Source organism: Melozone crissalis, unplaced genomic scaffold, assembly GCF_028551555.1.
Source record: "Melozone crissalis strain CALT ecotype California unplaced genomic scaffold, PUWL_Pcris_2 ptg000056l_1, whole genome shotgun sequence".
NCBI classification, from domain to species: Eukaryota; Metazoa; Chordata; class Aves; order Passeriformes; family Passerellidae; genus Melozone; species Melozone crissalis.
This window is the reverse complement of record NW_026535834.1, coordinates 10214748-10232277: the sequence shown is the minus strand read 5'-3', so window position 1 is coordinate 10232277 and position 17530 is coordinate 10214748. Positions and strand designations below refer to the sequence as shown.

Below are 17530 nucleotides of genomic sequence, written 5' to 3'. Positions count from 1 at the left end.
AGCCTGGAGCAAAGGAGGCTCAGGGGCCCTTGTGGCTCTGCACAGCTCCTGCCAGGAGGGCACAGCCGGGGGGGTCGGGCTCTGCTCCAGGGAACAGGGACAGGAGCAGAGGGAACGGCCTCAGGCTGGGCCAGGGCAGCTCAGGGTGGGCACAGCAGGAATTTCCCCATGGAAAGGGGGCTCAGGCCTTGGAACTGCTCAGGGAGGCTTGGAGGGATTTCCAAGCTCTGTGGCACCTGGGGACAGGGTCAGTGGTGGCCTTGGAAGTGCTAGGAACAGTTGGATTTGATGATCCCAATGGGATTTTCCAACCTCAGTGATTCCACTCAAGACTCCTCTTGCCTTCAGTGATTTCACTCCTGATGTGGTTCCTCAAAGCCTGGTGGAACCCAAAGGAAATCTCTCCAAAAAATCATCATTTTCCACGTTCCCTGCATCCAGGACCTCCAATAGTGAACCCAACATCGTCTGCCCATCCCTGCTGGAAAACCTGATTTTGTGGGACACAAAGAGCTCTAATTTCATTCCTGCTGGAAGGAATCTTCCTGCTGACACTGTTCCCAGCTCCACAGGCAAAATGATTTGCAAACCTCCCTATTAACAGCTGCAGACAGGCCTGAATAATAACAGTGGAATTGGGAATAGAATCCAAAGGATTTGGGAGGGAGCAGGGGGAAAGTAGCAGCTTGTCTTTAAATCTGTGCACTGCCTTCCAAACTCTGTTTTATGAGGCAATTACAGGTACAAAGTTGAATATTGGAAAGTGAGGCAGGAGGAGAGGGATTTATGGAGCTAAAAAATCAGCTGGGATGAATTCCAGCAGCATTCATGGACAGCGTTATTTGTGTCCTGTGTCAGTCCAAATAATCTTAATTTTTAATGCAGCACTTTGCAAGCAGAGTTCTGTCAAAATCCATATTTTGTGTAATTATGGGAATTAATCTCCTAAGTATTACAGGACAACAAAGGAATTATATTTACTCAGCATCTTCTGCTGTTAAAAATTAACTACACGGACAAGTTAATTATTCCAATTTACCTTTCCCTGGCTGGTGTTGAGTTGTCCTTGGCTTTTGTGACTCCTTTATATTCCAGTCACAACATTCCCTCTTATCCTGCTGCTCACCTTCTTCCCATGGTAACTGTGGGGATGGATATCCCTGAATTCCACAAGGTTTACAGAATAATCTCATGAGTTTTCCTCAGCCCTTTGGGGCTGGAATTCCCATTTTCCCTTCAAATCCAACCTCTTAACCTGTTATGAATTGGGAATAGAAGAAGCTGTGGCTGCTCCATCCCTGGAAGTGTTCAAGGTTGGATGGGGTTTGGAGCAGCCAAAGCTCTGATTCTTCCTACTTTAAATATGGATATGGAATATTTACATCTCTTTCCACTCATTTTTTCTTCTTCCAAAACCATTTTTGTTTGGAAGACTCTTTGCTCCTGCCCTCAGACAGTGCAGGATTATCCTCTCCAAGACCAATTCCCAGAAAACCCCAATATAAATAATTTCATTTTGCCTCCCTCAATAACATCTCTGTTTATTCAGGTTCTGGAGTGCTCTGGGTTTTTTGCAATTTCTGACAAGAAGGCCTGTCCAAGATAATAATTTTAGTAAAAAATTATGAAAAAAATTCAAATTATCTGGTTGTCATCTAAATTTTCTACAGGGTTTGCATATTCATCACCTCCCTGGGTCACCAAACTCACGCTGTCCTTGACCTTGCTAAATGTCAAAAAGCTCCTGGGATTTCTCTTTCCTGGTCCAGCCATCTGTGATTTCCCTATTTTCTTACCCGCCCTGCTCCATGTGGATAAATTACACCCAAAGCCATCCTTGCCTCTGGGTTATTCTGAAATCAGCCTCGATCAGATGAGGATCTTAGAGAATAGATTTTGCTGTTTTACAATTTTCTGGGAAGTTTCTGGACTAGGAATTAAGGAGTAGGGAAGGATCCATTGGTTAAAAACCCCAACATGGGAATTATCTATCTGGAGTGCCTCAATCTCTCTGTATTTATATATAAAATAAACATAGCAATAAATATCCCCAAAGGAAGGTCCAAGCTTTAAGCTCAGTTTAGCAGCATCGACCTCTGCCATATCCTGGGAAAATCCTTTTGGGCAGGAAAGTGGAAAAACCCAGTTTGGAAAGCAAATCAAAATTATCAAAGCAATGGGAGCACCATTATTTTGATATTTTCAAGTTGTTAAGGTCATTACATCATTGGAAGAGAAGGAAAAAATAGCTAAAAATTTTAAAAAATGGACCCTGTTCTAAACTTGTTTTTAGGCTGTCCTTTCTCCCCCCACAAACAGCCCAAATTAAACCCAACTTTTATCTCCAGAGAAAGAATTCATTCAGAAAGTGATAAACGCACCAGCCTGGGAATGGATTGGGTTATGTAATATTTGTCCTGAATATTAATCAGCTTTTCCCACTCAAATCTTCAATCATAAAAGGGAAAAAAAAAAAGGATGTAAATAATATTAATATTAAATGCAAATTCTGATTTCCTTCATCATTCCAGCCTGCCCAAGCATAGATTTATAAGAGATTTGTTTTAAAATCCAGATATTTGCCCCACTTGATTTCTCAGATTGCTTGGTTATCCCTTTTTAATGAGTTTTCATAATTAAAATTTTATAATCTGGAAGATTTCACTTTTTGGGAGTTTTACCACACTCCTGATCTGCATTCACAAGACAATTCCATGAAGTTGGTAAATTCCCACAGGGATTGGCCACCCTACCTGTTCAAACATCTTCTCCTAATGACTTTCCTAAAATTCCAAGAGTTTTTAGCTCATTAATCTCAGTCCCATTTGGGATAGGGAACGCTCCCTTCTCTCACAACAATTTTTATTTCATTATTAATACAATATTTGCACATAAATATTTAATTAGGCAGATATTTCCAGAGCAGACCCAGCATATTCCTGAGCTACCAAATTGCCTTTCCAAGGCAGAAAAATTCCTTTTCCCATTCCCAGTTGCAAAGAAATCAAAAATCAAGGAAAGAGGACTCAGGGTTGGATCCTCCAGCTGATGGAAAATGGGAATAATGCATTTCTGCTGCTCCCTCAGCACCTGAGAACATCACTCAGCCTCATCTTTCTCCTTAATTAGCTCTTTTCCATTCTCAATCTAATCCCTGCAGGATGAGCCCCTTTTCCAGAGTTATTTGGGATTTATTACCAAGGAAGAATGGCACAAACAAAGCTGAGCTCCAGCAGAACAGGAAATTCTGGGGCATCCCAATGTGGCCACCAATTCTCTGCCAGCCAGGCTTCCATGAAGTATCTTGGATGTTTTAAGAGGCTTTCCAAGGGTTTGGAGATGGATGAGTTTGGGAAGGGGTTTGGGCTCTAAATAGGATTTTATGGAGTGCAGAAAGAAAAGGGAGCTGGGGAAAACAATCCCATCCTCACTGCTCTGATCACTTGCGATGGGACATGATGGAAATGCTGCCCAAGGTGGCACCTGGTGGCACTTTTACACCCCCACCCTCTCCTGCAGGTGGAAAAGTGGGGCTGGCAAATTGTCCCTGGGTTGGGCCCTGTCTGCCACCAGCAGGGTTTGATTTATTCCTTAAAAATTCATTTATCCACAATTGCAGCTGGACGATCATAAAATGGAATGCCAGAGTGGCTTGGGTGGGAAGGGACCTTAAATCCCACCCAGAGCCAGCCCTGCCATGGCAGGGACACCTCCCACTGTCCCAGGGTGCCCCAGTGTCCAGCCTGGCCTTGGGCACTGCCAGGGATCCAGGGGCAGCCACAGCTGCTCTGGCAATTCCAGCCCAGCCAGGAATTCCCAATTCCCAATCTCCCATCCAACCCATGATGGGAAATCTCATCTTAGAGCAGCCTGGGACAGTGGGAGGGGTCCCTGCCCATGGAGGGGGTTGGAATGGGATGGGTTTGAAATTCCCTTCCAACCCAAACCATTCTGTGACTCCAGGATTTTCATTTTTCTAGAGAAGTTTTAGGATTTAAGGTAAACACACACACATAAAAAAATCTTAAACCACAGTTCAAGGACAAACTGAGCAAGACCAAAATCCACAATTTTCCTGGAGAACTCCCAGGCTGGGATCCTGACATCACTGAGATGGGATAAAGGGATCACAGCAAAGAGAGGTGAGGAAAACAAAAACTCATTGGATGAGGGGGTCAAATTAAAAAAAAAATCCTTTGTATTTGAATTTACTTTTCATTTTTCTCTAGCTTGACCCAACAGATGTGGCCTGGAGCAGAAATTCCACAGAAGGATTTGCCCTGCGGAACAGATTCCCAAGGAATGAGCACATTCCCAAGGCTGCAGAGAGTGGGATTGTTGGGGTGTCTGTGCAGGGCCAGGGGTTGGATTTGTGATCCTTTTGGGTCCCTTCCCACTCAGGACATTCCATAATTCCTTGAAAATAGATTAATTAACCACTTTTAGTGAGTGTCACAAGGAGAACCTTCCCAAGAATGGGAATATTCTCACTCAGCACATCCACAGTGAAATCCATTAGTTATTCTCTAAATGAAAGTGTTCCATTAAAAATCTTTCCCCGCTCATCACTGCTGGAAGCATCCAGGATAAATATTCCCAAATTCTGAAAAGAACTGGTTTTTATGACAATTGGTTAAATGCCACCGTCGGCACAGAAACGCTGCTCAAGTCGTTGGGAACAAAAACTTTCCTCCCACAGGAAAAATAATCAAAGCTTTCCATAATTTTTCTCCATTCATCTCCAATTTGTCACTTGCCAGGATGGGAACAAAGGGAGCAGAATTCTAAACACGGAGAGATGAAAGGGAAAACGCCTGGAAATACCTGTTGAACTCCTACTTCTTGGAAGCATTTTCAGGTTGTGCCTCTTCTTTCAGAATTAGGAAAATTCTGCATCTCAAGCAGAATAAAAATGAATCAAAGGAAGGGGTTTGGCAGCAGGAAAAGGTGGGAAAATAACAGTGACCCCAGCAAGGCACCCCCAGAATCTGAGAGTCAGCAGAGTCATCCCATGGGATCCACCAGGAACTGCCTCAGGTCCTGAGGAAGTGCGAAGCTGTTGGAATTCCTCAGACACAAAATATTTTCTACTTTTCTCAGCAAATTCATACCAGAAAAAGGAGAAAGAATTTACTTCCCCTCTCCTTATTTAGAAGGATCAGCACTCTACTGTTTCTGTGGTGGTTCTCATTCCCAGATTCAGAGAATCCCAGGATCATTGAGGTTGGGAATGAGCTCCAAGATCAGAGTCCCAGCTGTGCCTAATGCCCACCTTGTCCCCAGCCCAGAGCTCTCAGTGCCACCTCCAGAAATTCCTTGGACACCACCAGGGATGGGCACTGCAACCCTCCCTGGGCAGTGCCAATCCCTTTCCATGGGGAAATTCCTGCTGTGGGTTCAATGAATCCAAGCAATGCTGGGCTTGGGCCCCCTGAGCCTCCTTTGCTCCAGGAAAAAATGACTGAGCCAAGGACAGGAGGCACAGACCTCTCACTCTAATTCCAGCGGGATGAACCCACTCCTAACACAAGAGAAACCCACAGGGGAGAAGATTCCATCCTCCCTTCAGCCTCAACTTTGGGATTTAAAGCTGGAGTAGCAGGAAGAAGCTGGGGTGGAAGTCCTGCAGATCCCAGCCATGTAATCAATGCATCTGTTACAAAGCAGAGCCAGGAAAAACAAATCAGTTGCTTATCAGCACTGAGGACGTGTGAGGAGCAGCTCTTCCCTGGAGGCCCCGAAAGAGGTCACTTGTGCTGAGCACAGACCGCTGCTAAAAAGCCAAGTGACAGAAGATTGGGGCGTCTGAAGAAATGAGGGCTGCACTTCATAAAACACCCAAATTAAGTCCTGACAGAGCAGCAGAGGCAGGGAAGTCACTCAGCCCAAAGAATGGCTCATTATCCCCCCGTTATTCCCCAGAAGCCACCTCAAACCAGGCTTTCCGTGCTCTGACAACAAACACCACACGTTTCCAAAATAAAAAATAACTGATTCCCCCCTTTTCCCTCCCCATTCCCGAGGCTGGCTGGCAGAGCAGAGCAGGCTGGATCTGGATGCGGATCAGCTCCCAGGGAACAGCTCTTGCCCTCCTTTTCCCCTCCTTGTTTTACACAGCAGCAACAAATGAGCACAGGATCAGCTCAGCATTTAGAGAAATACGTGCTCACATCTCATCTGCTTGTTCGTGTGTCAAGGAATTCAAAGCTGTGGGGAAAAGTATGATTGCCTCACACTTGGTTGGGATTTTTTTGTTTTGATTTTTTTCTGGTTTTTCTTACCAGAAATGAGACTCCTATGTCGTTTTTACTTCCACATTTACATGGAATTCATGGATTCAGGGAACTACAGAGACAAACAACCCCACATCAAATATGTAACAGCCATAAGACTCTTGCCGCTGTTTGTTTAGGTGAGGAATAAATCAGCTTTTTCTCAGCGCAACAAAGAGAAAACCAAGGGAAAGCAAGGCTTTACTCACACTGCACGATGAGCTGCACCAAGGCCTCTCTGGGCTTGACATTGAACCCGTTGTACTGGCTGGTCTGGCACCGGTAGGTCCCGCTCATTTCCCGGGAGACGTTGACGATCCGCAGGATCCCGTCGTAGCTCTCGGTCTGCAGGGCCCCGTCGGGCATGGCCACCTCCTTGTCAGCCCGTGACCACAGGATGATGGGCTTGGGCTTCCCCGTCACCTGGCACTGCAGCTCGATGGTGTCCCCTTCCCGCGTCACCAGCGGGGACTTCTCCTGAGGCACCGTCAGGTTGGGGGGCACTGCCAAGGAGAGAGGAGAGGGGTCAGCAATCAGGCACCAGGAATAGATTTCCTGCCGGGATCATCCATGGAAAAGGGGATTTATCCACAGCAATGTGTGGGTTGTGCTCTTTGGAAGATCCCACATTTACTTCTCAGCGGCCTGGAGAGCCTCAGAGGAGATTTCCCAGCTCTGCTGTGACACTCGTGCCCTCCCAGAGCTCCCAGTACCCTCCCACCATCGCTCACTCCCCCACTGCCAGTTCTGCTTTCCATTAAAGGCCCATTTGGCACTAAATCCCATTTTTTTAGAACAGCCTGGCTGCTGATTTTTTTTATCCAGCGCATGGATAAATGGCTGTGGATGAGGAAGGGTTGTGGCAACTGAGAAATCACCTCAGAACTGGAGGCCTGACCCCAAAATGCAGCTGGGGTCCGTCAAGTGGTGTTTATTCCATGTAGACAGGAATTAACAATTCCAAAAAGGACGCTGTAATTATTCCCAGCAGCCCCATGGAGCAGGAGCACCTCACAGTGAGCAGGTGATTGCCAAGGACACCAAGGATGTGGATGCGGGGCAGCAAATCCAGAGGAGCTCCTCTAAGGGCTGGAGCTGCTCTGGAGCCAGGCTGGGAGAGCTGGGAATGTTCCCCTGGAGAGGAGAAGGCTCCAGGCAGAGCTCAGAGCCCCTGGCAGGGCCTGAAGGGGCTCCAGGAGAGCTGCAGAGGGACTGGGGACAAGGGATGGAGGGACAGGACACAGGGAATGGCTCCCAGTGCCAGAGGGCAGGGATGGATGGGAGATTGGGAATTGGGAATTCCTGGCTGGGCTGGAATTGCCAGAGCAGCTGTGGCTGCCCCTGGATCCCTGGCAGTGCCCAAGGCCAGGCTGGACATTGGGGCACCCTGGGACAGTGGGAGCTGTCCAGCCTTGCTTGGAACACTTTTGGAATGCTGCGGTGTGCATGGAGAGATGGAAAATCCTGATTTAAACACTGCCCACCCTCCTTTTCCCTTGGTGCCTCCTGAAAACTCATCTTCCCTGATGGATCTCCTGTCCTGCAGCAAGGGCAGACATTCCCTGTGGGAACACAGTCCCTTCAGGAGCTTTTCCTCTCCTCCCTGCCCTTCCCTCAGCTCCTTTCCTGGAATGCCAGGCCTGACAAAACCCAGCCTGCACCTCCCTCCTGTCTGCAGAAAAATTATTCCAAAGCAATTTTCAACCCCCAGGGGACAGAAACAACAAACTTGTCCCAGTGAGAAGCAATTCCAGCTTTCCCCTGGGATCTGCTCCCTGTCTCCAGCCCTGACAAGCCTGGTAGGAATCAGAGTTGAAATCTGGGCCTTTCACAGGAAGCAAAGTGCTGCTTTCAGCTGTTTTGAAGGCTTTAATAGCTCCTGTCAGGTGGGACAGGCAGACATGGGAAGAGCTTTTTCCACAGGGAAGGGAAGGAAAAATTATTTTATATTTTAAAAAAATCCAGAAAAATTAAAAAGAAATAAACAACAACTGCTTAATAAAACATTTCCAATATGAATAAAACATTATTAATTCTCAGTTATGTGGTTTTGTGCCACAGCATGTTCTGTGCACAGGAAAATTCCCAGAGGAGCTGGAGCACTATGAAATCATGGACCAAAGTGGAGGAAAGGTGCTGTTCCAAGAAGGAAAATACAGTTTATAGGGAAAGGTGTCCACCTGCAGCCAGGATTTTCCAGCTCCCCTGGCTTGTGGCTTCTCAGCTGAGGGCAAATGTGACAGAACCCTTTGTGGATCAGGAAAAATCCTGGATTTGTCCTTTCCCAGCCTGTGCAGTGGATCTGCTCCCAGCTGGGACTGTTGGATCCATGCCTTTCCCAGCTGGATGGATGCTGGAGGCTCCTCAGGCTTCCCTGGGAATCTCAGCCTGCCCTGGCTCAGGGATTCACTGCCCTCCAGAGATGAGGGGTTACTGGGATGAGATCCCTGATATCCTGAGGTCCCTGTGATCCCAATGTCCCAAGGGAAAAGCCCTGGGCCAGCCCAGCCAGCTCTGCTGCAGCCCCAGCTGGGGCCTGGATGGGAATTCTCCCTCTGGGAATTGTCCCTGTGGAGCTGTCCCTGGATAGGTGGTGCTGACAGCCTCTTCTAGATCCCAACATTTCCAGGCTGTGCGAGAGCAAAGGGTGAGCAAAAAATTATCCAATCCCAGTCTGGGGATGCAATCCCGGTCTGAGCTATCCAATGGCAGTCTGAGTTATCCAATTCCAGTCTGAGTTATCCAATCCCAGCCTGGAAAAGCAATCCGAGTTTGGGAATGCAATCCCAGTCTGAGCTATCCAATCCCAGTTGGGGAATGCAATTCCAGTCTGAGTCATCCAATCCCAATCGGAATTATCGAATCCCAATCTGAGCAATCCAATCCCATCCTGGGAATCCAATCCCAGTCTGAGCTATCCACTCCCAGTTTCAACTGTCCAATCCCAACCTGGGAATCCAATCCCAGCCTGGGAATGCAATCCCAACCTGAGAATCCAATCCCAGCCTTGGAACCCATTCCCAGTCTGAGCTATCCAATCCCAGCCTGAGCTATCCAATCCCAGACTGGAAATCCAATCCCAGTCTGAGCTATCCAATCCCAGACTGGAAATCCAATCCCAGTCTGAGCTATCCAATCCCAGTTTGAGAATTCAATCCCAGTCTGAGCTATCCAATCCCAGCCTGGGAATCAGCCATTCCAGCTGGGACAAGGCAGGAAATTTGGGAAAACACAAGAAGCACGTCCATGTTTGGAGGGGGAAAAAAGCAGATCCACGACAAAAATCCCCTGTGCAAGTGCAGTAACTCCCCCTCTTTTCCCACCAGTTTTTCCTGAAAAAGCAGAGATAACGGCACAGCAGAAAAAGCTGCACCTCGCTGAGATAAGGAGCAGCACCACGAGGGTGGTGACAGCTGATAAGGAAGGCTCTGTCAGTGTCCCAGATGGAAAGATCCCCTCCAATCCCTGACTCCTCGTCTCCCGTGACATTTTGCAGTGCCTGTCACTGCGAGGCAGCTGAGAGCTCGTTATGGTTCCCAGGATTTATTCCTGCTGTTCCTGGAAGCAGCACAGGGGACAGGAGAGACAAGGCCATCCATTAGGATGAAGAATTCCAGGGACAACGCCATCAATCCAAAGCCTGGCTGCACCTCTGGGTCACTTTTGAGTAACAACGAGGTCCTACCAAGAATTTCTCTGTCCCCCACCCCATTCATGGCCCCAGCTCCCCCAAATTTAGACCCTCTAATTAGGGGGATTCTCCATTCTCTAATTAGAAGGAGAAAAAGCCCCAAATCTTTGCTCAAAGATGAAAAATTCTAGGGACAATGCCATCAATCCAAAGCCTGGCTGCACCCCTGGGTTACATTTGAGGAACAATGAGATCCCACCACAAATTTCTCGGTCCTCCCCCCATTTATGGCTCTAGATCCCCCTAATTTGGACCCTCTAATTTCTTTAATTAGGAGGATTCTCCACTCACTAATTAGGGGGAGAAAAAAGCCCAGACCTTTGCACAGAAGGGTTTTTGGCTGGGTTTGGCAGGGTTTCCCCTTTCCAGCCCAGCTATTTGTTGTCACAACCTCACAGGTATTTAATTATGAGCTGTCTGTTCCATTGGTAAATGTAGCTGGAATTAGCAACAGGCTGAAAAGATAAATCCCTGTTTTTGGGGAAGGGTGACACAGCAGGGGCACGTGGAATTTGCCTCCATGAGCAATGCATCGCAAAAGGATTGAGGAGAAAATAAAAATTAGAATTTTTTTTCCCCCAAACATTTTGGGAGACCCCAGAGCAGGGAATGGTGAGTCTGGATGAGCAAGGTTAGACACAGAGAATCATGGAATTGTTCAGGTTGGAAAATCCTCTGAGATCATTGAGTCCAACAGTTCCATGGCCACCACTGCCCCAAGCGCCACATCCAGAGGGATTTTAAATCCCTGCAGGGATGGGGACTCCACCCTTGCCCTGGAAAGGAAAATTCATTTCCAAGCAGGAATTCTCCCTGATACCCAACTAAACCCTTTCCAAGCAGGAATTCTCCCTGATATCAAACTAAACCCTTTCCAGGCAGGAAAGTAATTCTCCCTGATATCCAACTAAACCCTTTCCAAGCAGGAATCCAACTAAACCCCTCCTGGCACAACTTGAGGCCATTTCCTCTCTTTCCACCCCTTGTGCAAAGATGAGCAGGCAAAGGTGGCTCCAGGGGCTCAAATGCATGAGGAAAGGAGCAGGGATGAATCAAGGGGGTGCCAGCCAAGTTGGGATGGGTAGGGAAGGGTGCCAGGCAGGTGTCACCAGGCTGTCACCAACTGTGCCAGGCTGTCACCAGCTGTGCCAGCTGCTGTCTCCCAGCAGGTGCTGCTGTGGCACAAGGAGAGCCCTGGAGGGCTCAGCCTCTTCCTGAGTGCTCCTGCAGCTCCAAGGAAGGGGCAGCTCTGCCCCTGTCTTGCAGAATGAAAAGTTACCCAAATCCTGGATGGAAACAAGAAATGTTCCCTCATTCCTGCAGCCCACTGCCCAGCCTGGAAAAGGACAAATCCATGCTTTTTCCTGATCCTAAGCTGAAACAACAAAGGTTCTCTTATTGCTGTACCAAGGGGCTTTAAAATAAATTCACACCCTCAGCAGTTTCCTGAAGTGGAGGGTGACACCTGGAGAACAAAAGGCACTTTTGTGACACTTGGAAAAGTGACACCTGGAGAACAAAAGGCTTTGGTGAGAGAGGACAAAAAGCTTTGGTGACACCTGGAGAACAAAAGACTTTGGTGACACTCGGAGGACAAAAAAGCTTTGCTGACACTTGGAGATCAAAACTTGGAGAGCAAAAAGGTTTGGTGACAGTCAGAGGACAAAAAGCTTTGGTGACACTTGGAAAAGTGACACCTGGAGAACAAAAGGCTTTGGTGACAGAGGACAGAAAGCTTTGGTGACACTCAGAGGAAAAAAAGCTTTGTTCATACTTGGAGAACAAAACTTGGAGAGCAAAAAGCTTTGGTGACACCTGGAGAACAAAAATCTTTGGTGACACCTGGAGAACAAACAGCCTTGGTGACACTTTGGTAGCACAGATTTAAAGACACATTGTCACGCTGTGAGTGGGCAGTGGCCCGTGGTGAGCAGGTTCTGCTGATCTGTGTCCAACCCTGGTTTTAAATAAAATATCTGAGACAACTCAGCCTCCCTGGGCTGCTGATCCAGCACGAGGTGAGGTGGCAGCAGGTCACTGCTCTCCTGTCCTCTGATTCTTTGTTCTGCTCCCCAGACAGACATTCCTGCTGCTGGAGAGAGTAAAACCAGACAGGAACTCTTCCAGCCACTCTCCTGTGGCACTTCCAGCATAATTCCGGAGGATCCATGATCCAACATGGTCTAGAGGAGAACAGGGACAGGACAAGACAGCTATTTCTGAGAAAAAAACCCCAAATTCCTGAGCCTAATATGTTTATTCCTTGTGTATTCTGGGTGTTGTTAGTTCTACTCGAGCTCTCTAAAGACCTGATGGATCAAATTCCAGCTTAATTAACGGATCAGACAGATTAATTAAATGCCAGGGAGCCGTTGGCAGAGGCAAGAAGCTGCAGACAGAGAAATCCTTCAAAGGCGCTCTGATCCCATTAAAACCTCCCTGCCCATGGAGGCTGGACGGGCTCTAAAAAGAATTCCATTATTTCCATGATTCCAGGACAATCAGAGGGGGACAAGAAGCCCCCACAAGTGGTGACCTCACACCTGCTGAGCTCATCCCTGGGGATTTTGGGGGTTGCTGTCACTTCTGTGTCCTTGGGAGCCCTCAGGAAAACATTTCCTTGGAGCGATCCCTGTCAGCAACAGGGTAAAATCCTGAGATAATGTGGCCAGGCTGCTTCGCACGGATTGATCCTGATAATTAAGATCAAGCACAGCAAAGGAGTGTTTGCACAGCACATCATGAAATCATCCAAACTGGAGATCACCCGGAGAGAATCTCCCCAAGGAGCTGTTGGAATTCACATTATCCAAGGAATTCAAGCCCAGCCTGGCTCAGGAATATTGAGGAATCCACGCTGCGCCGGCTGGAAGGGAGAACAAAGTTATTTGTGTGTCCTACTTGTGCAATATTTATGAATTTGAAGGGCTGAGTGGCCAGGATTAATCATCCTCTGCCTGAGAGCTGCAGTTTGGGCCCAGCTCATGATTCATGCCCTGACGTGATGCTGGAGTTAAGACAGGGCTGAGCCCGGGCACAAAATGGATTTGAGCAAGATCATTCCACCCAGGAAGGGCAGCAAGGGATAATTATTCCTGAGGGATAATTATGCTGCTTCTGTCTGTAAACAGAGACTGGAACTGCTCAGCTGCTCTGGTTTTTTGGGAGGAATGTTGGGGAACACTGAGGAGCTGCTGCTGGAAGGGACCCAGAGGTGAGAGAAGAGCCCGGGGGGAGATTTGCTGATCCAGGAAAATGATCGGAAAAGCAGCTGAAGCCAAGAGAACTTGAGGGAAATTCCTTTACCCTTTCATGCCCGTGGAAGAGGGTCCATCAAGGCCCTGGTGTGGAAGGAAATGGAGCGGTCTGTCAGGAATTCCTGGGATTTCACAGGTCCTTTCCCACCATGCCAGCTCCTGTGTCCCCCCAGGCAAGGTCCCAATTCCAAAGGGGAAATTCCATGTTTTCTGGGGCACAAACCACTCCTAACTGCACATGAGGACACAAAATCCACCATGGATTTTCTGTAATCACAGAATCCTTTAAATTGGAAAAGCCCTCCAAGATCACCAAGTCCAACCATCAACCAGCACCACGGTCGCCTCCAATCCATGGCCCCAAGTGCCACATCCACACATCTTTTGAACATTTCCAGGGAAGGGAACCCCTCTGGACAACCTTTCCATCCTTTCTGAGGAATAATTTCCCGTAAGATCCAATTTAAACCACTTCTGAGGCCGTTTCCTCTTGCCCTGAAATGATGGTGAGGCCTTGGACAAAGGCTCCAATCCTAAGGGTTGGGATGATCCTGATTTTTGGACAAAAAATCTGCTCAGGCAGGGAAATAATTCCAAGATCAGTGCTTGGAACACAGAACTGAAGCCCTAAACCACCACCTTGGTCTGCAGCCAGAGGAAAAAGGAACATTTAAAACCCAGAACATTCAGAGCCACCGGGAAATCAGGGAAATGAATTCCAGCGCTTTTGTAGGAGCCGTGCTGAGGAGCATCCATGGATGAGGAGAACCATGGGATGAGGAGTCCGTCCACAGCCCTCTGGAGAAGAACAAAAGGATTCTGCCACACAGAGAGTGTCAGCTCCCAGAAATCCTGCTGGAGTCAATCCATGGAGGGTGGATTTATCCCAGAGAAATCATATTCCCCAAGGGATTGTGAGCAGGACAGAAAGGGGCTCCCAAAGATGGAATCAGCAAGAAAAACTGCACATTCAGCACAAAATCAGAACTATAAAAGACAGAGATTTGTAACAAAATGCAGCATTTTGCTGTCCCTTCTGCTCCCTGCTCCTTCCCAAGATAAATCCCAAGGATAGCAGCTCACCAAACCCATCCATTTGCTGCAATAACCAAAGGCCTCTGCCATCAATGACCGCTCTGGACGGTGCTTAAGGTTTACAAATATCTTAATTAGCCATTAATTACCTCCCCAACCCCACATCCTCGTTATGCAACGTCTGTGATTCCAATAAACATTTGGAGCTGGAATCAAGGTCCCTTTCATATCTCATCAAAGCAGGACCAGGATGATCAGAGGAGTCCTGTGGCGCCACTGGATCAAGGCTGCAGGTCCTGGAACAGCAGCCTGGAGCTTTAATTACTTCATTATTTAATGGAGAGCTGATTAGCTTGACAGGGAAGCCCTTTTCTTATTGCAGAGCCTCACATGGAGCAGCTCTCCAGGAATTTCTCTGCCTGGATGTAGCAGAACTTCTGGAAAGACAAATTTATCCCTGGAATTGTTGGAGCAACCTGGGATAGCAGAAGGTGGCCCTTCCAACTCAAAGATCCCTCCCAACCCAAACAGCTCCTTGATTCCATGACTCCATGATTCCATAATTCCAAAATTCTGTGATTTCATAATTGCATAATTCTCTGATTCCATAATTCCATGATTCCATGATTCCATGATCCCATGATTCCATGATTCCATGAGATCTGGAGGCTTCCAGGCCACCCTGTGCTCATCCAAAATCCACGTCCTGCTATGGGATGCTCCCATCCTGAGGTGGCAGAAGCTCAGCACATCCTCAGGCTCATCCCAAGGGCAGGAATTTTTCTGATGTTTTTCCATGTGGGACATCTGGCTGTGCCCACACGGGGTGGGGATGAGCCACAGGAAGGTCTCCCATGGGAAAAGAGGGATCAGCACTTCCTCCAGACCTTCCTGTGACAATTCAGAGTGGCAAAACCAGAAAATAAAGGAAAACACCCCAAAATAACAAATCTCTTCCCTGCTAAATGATGTCTCCAGGGAAAAGGTGGAAAGGGAATGAGGCAGAAGGGATAAATGCTGATTTTTGGGAATAAAAACAGTGTCCTGAATAGAGCAAACCATCCCAATCCCAAAGCTGATTCTTCCTGCTTAAATCCAACATTTGAGGCAGAGAAAAAATCCCTTGCACAGGCTGACACCCTCCAATCCACCTCTTTTTTTTCGCTTACCACAAACCCACTTTATTGAGGTTTTCGTTGCTTTTTTAACATCTTGTTGCTTTTTTAGCGTCTTCTGCCTCCAGGTTTCCATGGCATGATCCCACATATCCCGAAAAACCCAGCCTGGCTCTCAGTAACATTTGCCCAGGGTGGGTTTTATGGATGACAGGGTTTTTCTAGGGCAGATATTCCACGTTTGAGTCTCGATTCCCACTCTTCACTGACCTATTTTATTGAGATATGGGGGGAGCAGTGAGGGGATTACTTCAGGTCCATTTATGTAAGATACTCAGGACATAAATCCCTGATTTTTCCTGCTGAAAATGTCAAGGGAAAAAAAAAATATTCCTGCTAAACAAGGGCAATTCCAGAGCCACACGTCCCTTCCCAACCTCCTGGATAATTCATGGATTTCCTCCTTCCTTAGGATTTGACAGCCCCACTCCTGGAGGAGCTGCAGAAACATCAGGAAGAGGAAATTCCCCCCCATCACAGACATCCAGAGGGATGTTAATAAAGCCCTGCAAGTCGTGGCATTTGGGAAATGTGTTTGTGCCTGGGCCTTCTGTTCCTAATTAGCAGAGCAGTAATGAATCTTGATGAATCAGTAATGACCTTCAAAGCACTGCAACTATTTCAGCTTCCACTTGGCTGGGTAATGAAGTCATTCCAAGAGCAGAATTCCTTTTAGGATGCTGCAAAAGGCTGAGCTCAAATTCCATTATTTTTTTCCCCTTTCCTGATTTTCTGGAGAGTTCCAGGACGGGAAGTTTAAGGGGTGACAGAATTCATCATTTTCTGCAGGGATTGTGATGAGCTGATAGGAATGGCCAACTAATGGCTGTCTCCAGGAAATCCTATCAGTTTTCCACAGGATTCCCAAGGAAGTCCAGGGAATTCAGTAGTTATTGGATGCATGAGTGCACACCCTGCACTGGTTGTTCCACCTGGGCAGGAAGGTGACAAAGTCTGCATGGAATGCTCATCCATCATTCCAAACTTGCCTCTTCTCCTCTAAGAATCCTCCCAATTCTTTTCCTGATAGTAAAATCATGGAATCATGGAATGGCTTGGGATGTAAGAGACACTAAATCCCATCCAGTGCCACCCCTGCCATGGCAGGGACACCCCCCACTGTCCCAGGGTGCCCCAGTGTCCAGCCTGGCCTTGGGCACTGCCAGGGATGCAGGGGCAGCCACAGCTGCTCTGGCAATTCCAGCCCAGCCAGCAATTCCCAATTCCCAATCTCCCACCCATCCCTGCCCTCTGGCACTGGGAGCCATTCCCTGGCTCCTGTCCCTCCATCCCTTGTCCCCAGTCCCTCTGCAGCTCTCCTGGAGCCCCTTCAGGCCCTGCCAGGGGCTCTGAGCTCTCTCTGGAGCCTTCTCCTCTCCAGGGGAACATTCCCAGCTCTCCCAGCCTGGCTCCAGAGGGGCTCCAGCCCTGGAGCACATCCATGACCAAAAATGATCCAACAGGGAACTTCCTCAGGTTTCTGTTGTTTGACCAAAGCAACTCAGCCCCTGATCATATTTGAGGAACAGTGACCAAATCAATGAGGTCCCACCAAGAATTTTTCTGTCCTCACCCCATTTATGGCTCCAGATCCCCCTAATTTGGACCCTCTAATTTGTCTAATTAGGCGGATTCTCCACTCTGTAATTAGGGGGAGAAAAAAGCCCATACCTTTGCACAGGAGGGTTTTTGGCAGGGTTTCCCCTTTCCAGCCCAGCTATTTGTTGTCACAACCTCACAGGTATTTAATTATCTCTTAGCTGTCTGTTCCACTGGCAAATGTAGCTGGAATTAGCAACAGGCTGAAAAAATAAATCCTTGTTTTTGGGGAAGGGTGACACAGCAGGCACTGGCAACCTGGGCACATGGGATTTGTCTCCATGAGCAATCCACCTCAAAAGGATTGAGCAGAAAATAAAAACTGGATGAAAATAAAACCAAGAATTTCTCTGTTTCTCTGATTCCCTGATCAAGGGTCAGGGAATCCCGGAGTGGTTTGGGATTAACACTGATCTCATTCCAACCCCTGCCATGGGCAGGGACACCTTCCACCGTCCCAGGCTGCCCCAAGCCCTGTCCAACCCAGTCCTGGGCACTTCC

At 47.8% G+C, this 17530-nt stretch overlaps 1 protein-coding gene across 1 annotated transcript in view; it reads right to left on the bottom strand.

Moving 5' to 3' along the window:
- The window catches only part of MDGA2 (MAM domain containing glycosylphosphatidylinositol anchor 2), a 216407-nt gene that overhangs the window by 63714 nt on the left and 135163 nt on the right, over positions 1–17530 (bottom strand). The window contains exon 8 of the mRNA XM_054286873.1: positions 6482–6775. Within this exon, the coding sequence (XP_054142848.1) occupies positions 6482–6775 (294 nt within the window). The remainder of the gene's footprint in view (positions 1–6481; positions 6776–17530) is intronic.